This window comes from Mytilus edulis, unplaced genomic scaffold, assembly GCF_963676685.1.
Source record: "Mytilus edulis unplaced genomic scaffold, xbMytEdul2.2 SCAFFOLD_1918, whole genome shotgun sequence".
Taxonomy (NCBI): domain Eukaryota; kingdom Metazoa; phylum Mollusca; class Bivalvia; order Mytilida; family Mytilidae; genus Mytilus; species Mytilus edulis.
Window position 1 is genome coordinate 10188 of NW_027267530.1, and position 9722 is coordinate 19909.

General features: G+C 30.1%; 1 protein-coding gene across 1 annotated transcript; it reads right to left on the reverse strand.

The window, feature by feature from the left end:
• Positions 1–952: 952 nt before the first annotated feature.
• LOC139505613 (protein CLEC16A homolog) lies at positions 953–8239 on the reverse strand (the record flags this gene model as incomplete). The annotated part of the gene is made up of 3 exons (XM_071295106.1): positions 8203–8239; positions 2625–2733; positions 953–1229 (listed from the first exon to the last, which is right to left on the reverse strand). Coding segments are annotated over exons 2-3 (382 nt in total), but the record flags the coding sequence as incomplete, so codon positions are not given.
• Between the last annotated feature and the right edge of the window lie 1483 nt (positions 8240–9722).

The following is a 9722-nucleotide window of genomic DNA, read 5'->3' on the forward strand; positions in this document are numbered from 1 at the left end:
TTGGAATTTCCAAGAAAATATAAATACCTATTTATTATTCCATGCAGTATTATATTTAAATTAACTTTTTTGTAATACACCTGTACTTTAAAAAACATGCATGTAAACACAAATAATCGATCAACATTGTGTGCATTTATCCTTGACCACTGGTAAAAAAGCAAAATATAATTACTGCCATTGCATAAAATTCATGATGGAGTGTCACTACTAAAAATTTGAATTTGAGCTCTATTTTTTTTATTGCAAACCGGATACAAAAGCATCTCAAGTAACGCATTTATAAAATATTGCAGTTTTTCTGAATTTATAATACTTGTCAGGTTAAATGATCAATTTCTTTTTTCAGATGTAATTGTCTCCTGGTATAACATTAATCAAATATGCATATACAGTCAAACCTGTGCATACGTCTCACTTGGGATCATTGAAAAATCCTACTATGAGAGTGGTGACCTTTGAATCAAGGTTCAAAATGCATATGTATTGCTACATCCAAACAAGTGTGATCTGACAAAACAGGTTTTGGTTCAATAGATATTACCTTTAAAGCAGGTTTGACTGTAATATTTTTCAAGATTTTAAACTTTAAAAAGATTTCATGAAAAAGAGAGGAAAAAGATACCAGAGGGACATTCAAACTCAAAGTCAAAAATAAACTGACAACGCCATGGCTAAAAAAGACAAAAAAAACCCAAAAAAACAATAGTACACAAAACACAACATAAAAAAATAAAGACTGTGCAACATGAACCCCACCATAACTGGGGATGATCTCAGGTGATCAGAAAAGGGAAAGCAAATCCTGCTTATCATGTGGCACCTGTGGTGGTGTTCATGTGGGGCCTATATAAATCTATTCAATTTGCCATATACATGTGCATCATTGAGTTGTCATACTTTTTAAGAACCATATTTTTTAAATTTCAAAAAGTGGAAACCATGGACATACCTGGGTAGGGTCTATTTCTACCAGAGGGGGTACTTGATCTTTGACCTCCATCATTTGGAATGTCCAAAAGCCTTTCTATCATCATCATCTTTTGCTGACGAGCTTTAAGTCTTCCTTTTGTCAAGCGTTGCTTAGCAGCCATACATCTTATGTGATCATCGAAAACAAAACGTCCTGACAAAAGAGGAAGTGGTCTTGCATGCTGGGAACTAGGAGGTTTGTGGATGGTGATATGGAGCGATCGACTGTCATCCTTATCTCCTGTCACTTCTACATCCTACAAATACATTCAGGGCTAAGTAAATTTACTGTGGATTCATAAATTATTCATGGAATATAATTGTCGTGGTAGAAGTTGATTCAGGAATTCAAAGTCTAATTCATGCCATGATGGAATACCAATTTTTGGGGTTTTAGCAAGTAAAATTGAACTGTAAATTTAAATGTTCAACAACGTACAAGTTCTCTATATGCATGTATACAGACTTTGGCAAACTAAAGAAAAATACAATTTTGCCTCAATCCACAAAAATTTGTACTCACAAAAATAAAAGAATCCACAATTACTTGAATCTTAACTAGGTAGAGTGAATGAGGAGTCAGGTGTTGGTAGTTGGTATATTGTTGTTGTAATAACCTGGCTATGGTTTTTATGTTTAATAAGGCATGAGAAATTTACTTTGATATTCATTAATTAGTGTTTTTGTAAAAGTCCAGTGGTAACAACTAACAACATCCTGTTTTTGAAAAAAAAATATGGAAAAATAAGTTGTTGCTAAACTTTTGTTTTGGTATAAAACAATTACTACTCACTTATATACAGTTGTTCTCTCTATTTATTACTTTTCACGAAAATTCTTGTTTAAAAAAGTTATTGAGATGCATACTGAAGAATTTTTTTTTATACAAATTTCAGGATTGACATATAAGGTTACAATATACATTATTACATTGATATCAAAGAAAAAAGATGCAAATTATATAACCATCTTTTTTGTGATACATCTTTTATTAGTCTCAAAGGTTGGATTATATCAAATGTGTCACTTGAATGCTAATAATATAAAAAGTTAGGATCATATGTCAAAAATAATGGAATTTTTAATAATTTAGTATAAAAAAAACATCTTTGTAGCACCATATGTACAATAGTGCTAACAATCAAATAATAAAAATAGACATCCTTTTTCGATGGTTTTCCCTATTTTCTAATTCTACCAATATGCACATTAGACAATCCCTTACTTACAGCATCTAGCAAAATACAAACCATTAAGACCTAATACTAATGATATTTTAAACTCAAAACTTTTAAAATCAAACCATTTGTATAAACATTTCAGATTTTCAGTTATAAATAAACTCATCATAGATACTAGGATTGAAATTTTGTATTGCGGCAGACGAACTTTCGCCTTCAAAAGACTCATCAGTTACCCTTGATTCTAAAAATGTTTAAAAGTCCAAATAAAGTTGAGAGCATTGAGGACCAACATTTTCTAAAAGTTTTGCCAAAAGGTTATATATTAATATATTCCTGAAGTAGAAAAGCCTTTATATTTAAAAAAAATCAAAGTTTTGTAAACTAAATTTATAAGTATGATAAATTACTTAATTATATTTAAAACAATAACTGAACATTTGTATACATGTTAAAACATTTAGAACCTACTTGTAAGAATCCAGCAAATCTAACAACTCCCCAGCCAAGTCTCTTTGTATCTGGTTCTACTAGAATTAACTGTATGCTGTCTATCACAAGAAAGCGACGTTCCATTTTTCTGTTGAAACAAGAAGAAAAGTTAAAAATTGATAACATCTATAAACTAAAAAAAAGGTATTTGGTTGAGTTCTAATAAAATATTTGTTTTATCTATTATCATCTATATACATGTAACTATGGGGTTAAGGAGCTTAATTTATTCACCTCAAAATTTGGGTGGGGGTTTGTGTTGCTCTGGCTTTGGTTTTCTATGCTGTTTTGTATACTGATGTTTGTTTTTATATCATTCTATGCTGTTTTGTATACTGATGTTTGTTTTTATATCATTTTATGTGTTTTGTATACTGATGTTTGTTTTTATATCATTTTATGTGTTTTGTATACTGATGTTTGTTTTTATATCATTCTATGCTGTTTTGTATACTGATGTTTGTTTTTATATCATTTTATGTGTTTTGTATACTGATGTTTGTTTTTATATCATTCTATGTGTTTTGTATACTGATGTTTGTTTTTATATCATTTTATGTGTTTTGTATACTGATGTTTGTTTTTATATCTTCTATGTGTTTTGTATACTGATGTTTGTTTTTATATCATTCTATGTGTTTTGTATACTGATGTTTGTTTTTATATCATTTTATGTGTTTTGTATACTGATGTTTGTTTTTATATCATTTTATGTGTTTCGTATACTGATGTTTGTTTTTATATCATTTTATGTGTTTTGCCATGGCATTGTCTTTAATTTTCTCGACTAATGAGTTTGAATTATCTTTTGGTATCTGTGCTGATGCAGGTTAACATCTAACTAACATTTGGGCTTCTATTACAACTCAATTTAAATTATAGTATATGGTAGTCATACAGTCTCAGTATTTCATGTATGATTTGCAGAAATATATTTAGTCTTTTCAATGAAAGCTTTATTTTAGCCTTCAACTGATACTGTATGTTACAGTAGACATTAAACCTGATGAGTAGGTTACAGTATTATCTAAGCCTTCAATCCTCCCTTTTCAATGTATAGGATAAGGGTCAAAGTCATTTTTTGCATATCAATCTACTGTGTCATGAGTAATAAACCGATATTCCTAGGATTTTAAATTTAGATACCTGAAAGACTCATAAAGAAGTATCTTATATTACAATTGTAACCCTACACATACAGATACTATCTTCAAAAACTACATTTTACTAGAAAAGTAATGAAATTTTTCTCTTGAAATAATATTAACTTAAAATAGCATCAAACACAGGGACTATTTCAAGAGCAATCTTTTTATAAGCTATAACTTTTCTGTACACAATCTCATATCTCATCACGTTCATGCAATTTTCAGCTTCTAAATTGTAATGTAGTAACTCTCAATTTAATATTTATATTGAAACTTTTTTTGCTTGCCTGGACATTTAATGAAGCATTTACTTTTGCTTTCTTGACTTCAGCTGATCAAGTGATAACATCAGGAGGGAAATTCCAGTCATTAATTTTACTGAATAGAAGCAAGATGATATAAAACACAAACAAGAAACCAGTCCTATGTGTCTTTCTCATCATTTTGTGTTTAAAGCAGTCTGCCATAATCCCAAGAAACCAGTTTCATTTTCTTTCTAATCATTTTGTGTTTAAAGGAGTCTGCCATAATCCCAAGAAACCAATTTCATATTATTTCTGAGTATTCTGTGTTTACAAAAGTCTGCCATAATCCCAAGAAACCAGCCTCATTTTCTTTCTCATCATTTTGTGATTAAAGTAGTCTGCCACCCAAAGAAACCATGCAGTCACGTTTTGAAATATAGTGATTTCTTTGTATCTAAAATTAGAATCCCTCAAATAGCTTGTTTACAATCAATAGCATCTTACGCAAAAAAACTCATTTGACCTCTTAGTTCATTATAGTTCTCATTTTCCAAGTATTAGAGCAAATGTCTTGCATTATCCATTTTTATTGTCCTGATTTTTATCTTTCCAAGAATTCTTTAGCATCAGACTGTCTTTGATCTTTTGGCGGGAAAACAAAGATAAGGAAAAACAAACATTTCTAACAGTGTAAACATCAACCTTAATGATTAAATCCCATTATACTATGTAAACACTTACTTGGAACAGATCAATTTAAAAAGATTGTCTTTTTCATGCCATACTTTGAATTCCAGGGAAAGTTTGTATGTCCAAAACATATGAACAAAACTTATTTGACCTTTTAGTTCATTATAGATCTCATTTCCTAGTGTTGGAGCATGTGTATTATATAATGCAATTTTATTATCCAGATTGTCATCTCTCATAGAATTCTTTAGCGTCAGACAGACTTTCATCTTTTGTCCAGAAAATAACGATAAGGAAAACAAACATTGCAAACAGTGTAAACATTAACCTTAAAGATTAAATCCCATTATACTATATAAACACTTTTAAAATTATGGGTACTTTAAACATACCAATTTATAAAGATTTGTCTATTTTTGCTATATTTTGAATACCAGCAAATAATCATTTTTGGTTATGCACAATGCCAGAAGGTACTTTAACTTTTCTTTAAGTATTACTGAAATGAAGTCAGCTGTTTTATTTTATAAGAAATATAAATCTAAGCAGATATTGTGAGGATGCACAGGCAATTGAAATCTGAAAATCTCTTTTCTAACTGTACTTGTGAACTTAGTAGGTACATTTCATCCAAATCAAGTCCAAATTTAAAATAACCCCATATGTAGTGAATTCTAGGTAGTTTATCTCAACGAACAAACAACAGCTGTGTGTTACTTTTGTTGTTGAGTTTATATTATAATTTACTTTGAATCAATATTTAGCTTAAGATGAATAAATGGATTTACAAAATAAAAGCTGACATTTATCTGGAAGGTTGACCTGAAAATAAACTTGCTTTACATGGAAAACCCTGAGAGCCAGAGTATTGGCATTTCCTGGAAACATCATCCAATTACGTCAATAACAGCTGAGTTTTTTTTTTAACACATATAACAAAGGAATACCAGAACTTCATTGCAAATAAACATAATTAATTAATCATTCTTTGAATTTTCATTTGATTTTTGGAAGCAAATAGTCTGACATTAATATTTTATCTTGATATCAGCTCTTGTACTTTATATAGTTACAACAAGAATGTGTCCACAGTACACAGATGCCCCACTCGCACTATCATTTTCTATGTTTAGTGGACCGTGAAATTGGAATAAATTCTCTAATTTGGCATGAAAATTAGAATGATCTTATCAAAGGGAACATGTATACTAAGTTTCAAGTCGATTGGACTTCTACTTTATCAAAAACTACCTTGACCAAAAACTTTAACCTGAAATTTGCACTATCATTTTCTATGTTCAGTGAACTGTAAAATTGGGGTCAAACTCTAATTTGGCATAAAAATTAGAAAGATCATATCATAGGGCACATGTATACTAAGTTTCAAGTTGATTGGACTTCAACTTCATCAAAACTACCTTGACCAAAAACTTTAACCTGAAGCGGGACAGACGGACGGACGAACGGACGGACGAATGGACGCACAGACCAGAAAACATAATGCCCCTCTACTATCAAAGGTGGGGCATAAAAACTGCCAGCAAGAGGTCATAACACTTTCAATTTAATGTTTAAATAAAATAGATTAACATATATCAAGAATTGGCTGAAAAATACAAAATTTACAAACACTGAAATGTCACACTACTATACTGATAATGACTGAACTTATGTTAAAAATCTTTGAGATCAAAGTCTAACTACCTTTACAAGTATCACAAAAACTTAACATTGACCCATTAAATACATAAAATAAAGATCAAAGCCTGGTGAACTGCTCAACAGAGATTTATATTTTGCAACTTTTCTTTATATCAAAAGTTTTGCCCTTGTATAAGTCAAAACTAAAAAAAATCCTTTGATAAAAAACTATTATTTTTGGAGGTTTAAAACCTTATTGCTTTTTATGCAGTGAGAGAGATGTTCCAAAAATAATAATAACATCTTTTCCACCTACTTTTATCAAACCTTCAATAAACAGTTTACAAAACTTTGAATTTTTGAAATAATGCTTTTCTAACTCAGGAATCAATTACCTAAGCTGTATTTTGCAACACTTCAAGGATTTTTTTACCTATGTTCTTCAACTTTGTACTTTATTTGGCCTTTTTAACTTTTTTTATTCGAGCGTCACTGATGAGTTTTTGTAAAGGAAACACTCATCTGGCGCAAATACAAAATTCCAATCCTGGTATCTATGATGAATTTATTCACACAACTCAATAATTACTAAATTGTTCCCCATTCAAGCTTGCTTTTAGTATGTAAAAATACTAGTAAAGTGCGGGAAAAAAATGGGAAGGACAGTCATTGGTGACATTATATAAGTCCCCCCCTTTGGCTTAGCAGCAAGAGCATAAAATATATTATAATTACAGGGATCTTTATCCTGCTCTCCTCCCTGGACTATGAAAATTAAGGATGATTAATTGTTGTCTTAGGCAAACATCCAGCAGAAAAACAGACTATTAGATATCATATCTGTATACAAGATGTTGATTATCTGATTTTTCTACAAACAGTTTACATGTTTACTGTTGTTGCTACTGAATTAACATTCTTTAACATGCAATGAAGATAAGACAAATATGCACACAAACAAATATAGATTAAAGGTGCTTTGAAATACTACTCTTAGTAAACTTTGACAGATGGTATCAAAGTCTATATACAGTGTGTTATCAGTTTGATTAAATAGTTTACAGTCACAGACAAAAGAGAACATATATTAATTAGGATATTCTAACAATTTTTTCTATTTAATTAATCTGGAAGCTCGTGTATGATACATATGATACAATGGCTCGTGTATGATACATATGATACAATGGCTCGTGTCTGATACATATGATACAATCATCATGCCTTATGGCTCGTGTCTGATACAATCACCAGGCTTTAACACTCGTGTGAGGTGTAATTATCAAGCTTTATGGCTCGTGTCTGATGTAATCATCAGGCTACAACAGTTCTTTTTACCATATTTAAGCAGCTCAAATTGAGCCATGAAATTTAATAGGGATATTTTATGTATTTGCAAAATCTAATAAGCATGATGTGCCTGTCCAAAATTTCAGTGAATGTGATTTAGTGTTTTTTATGTTATATATTTCTTTTCTGTTTAATTTTAGCATAAATCAGGCCGCTGGTTTTGTTTAGTTTGGGCCTTTAATAGTTTTGTTCATTGTTAAGGACCTTGAGACCTATAGCACATCTTTTTGAACTGTAATGTACTGGTGGTTTTTGCTATTTTTATTTCTATTTCATACCCTTATATGGGCCGAGTAATACTTTTGTTTGTAAATAATATTACAAACTCTATATTGAGCAAACAATGTTCTAATAATAATTACTTTAGAAGGATATTTATGATTACAAAAATAATAGAGACTTTACACAGTTGACACCTATGACAATATACAGGGGTACCAGTGTTTTTATAAACTGGCATACTCCTACTGCAGGATATCTTACCTTTCTTTGGTCACCACTGTACATGCTATTAAGTCACTGTTATCTGAAAGAAAAAATATCTATCTGAATTAAAACAGACCAAGCCACAGAGAATCTTAACTCATTTATAATTGTTTTTTGAAATTGCATGAGACATTGCTGATACAAACTTGCAACATAATATTCATAAGAATCTGGCATGAACTGTCCATACAAAGGTGGATGAAAGGTAAATGTATGCCAGGAATTTCTATATCTCCTGCACTTTTTAGTGTGGGAAACATTGTAATGACTGCTTTACTTAATCTAATATCACCTCATTAGAAAGTTAATTTGATGCTTTACTTAATCTAATGTCACCTCATTAGAAAGTTAATTTGAAGGTATTGTAAAAAATTGTATAAAGAGGGACAAAAGATACCAGAGGGACAGTCAAACTCATAAATCGAAAATAAACTGACAACGCCATGGCTAAAATGAAAAGGACAAACAGACAAACAATAGTACACACAAGACAACATAGAAAACTAAAGAATGAACCACACGAACCCCAACAAAAACTAGGGGTGATCTCAGGTAAACTTAAAAGAGATATCAGAAAATCAAGAAACTACTTTCAGTGCATGTCTTATTGTTTATTAGTAAATTGAAGATCAAACATACACATTTTTTACCTAGAGTGAAATCTTTTGTGATACTTGAAATACTAATATATTATTTGACGGATGAATAACACTGTATTTTTTTTTTTTTTTAAATTCACTTTTCTTTTTTCCTGGATATCATGATAAGGTTTTTATGATCTATCTACAACCTTTTAAATGATTTGGATGTGGTCTATCTTTTTAAAGTGTGACCTATACAAATGTATTCAATTAAAATAATACAAATCGTGAAAAAAACCTTCAATGGAGGTATCAGTTTTCTGCAATGTGTAAAATAATACGCCTTTAGTTCTAAAATGACGTAAAACCATTCTTATGAAAGATTTATATCCAGACTATGACCAATACATAGGTGAATTAGTACAAAAATCAAATGATATTTGATTCAGTATATATATAATAAAAATAATGACCCCAAAAAAGGACATTTTATTAATAATAATTACATGGAGATTTCCCTTTTGTTGTATGCAAACTATCTTTATATATTCTTTCACGACAAATTTCAGTTCAAAAAGTAAATTGTATACTTGCAAAAGTATTTCATTCAGTCTTATGAAAGTAATTACTAGAGAAATAAAATTTGTCAAGATACAGTAAACTCATTTCATATTGGTCTCTCTTATTTTCATAACCAAACATTTTTTAGCAAACAATATAACAATAACTCAAATAAACCTCTCAGTTACCCTGCTAAATTTAATTTGGGAAGTTGTCCATTTCTTAAATATCCCTGAATGAAATGAAAATACTTCTGAGAAGTTTCTAGAAAATAGTTTAAACTAGGCGACTTTTTTGTATTTGTTTGAGATGTACTCCATCACCATGCAAGATCAATTGTTTTTGTCATTACATTGGATTTTGTACATGCTATCT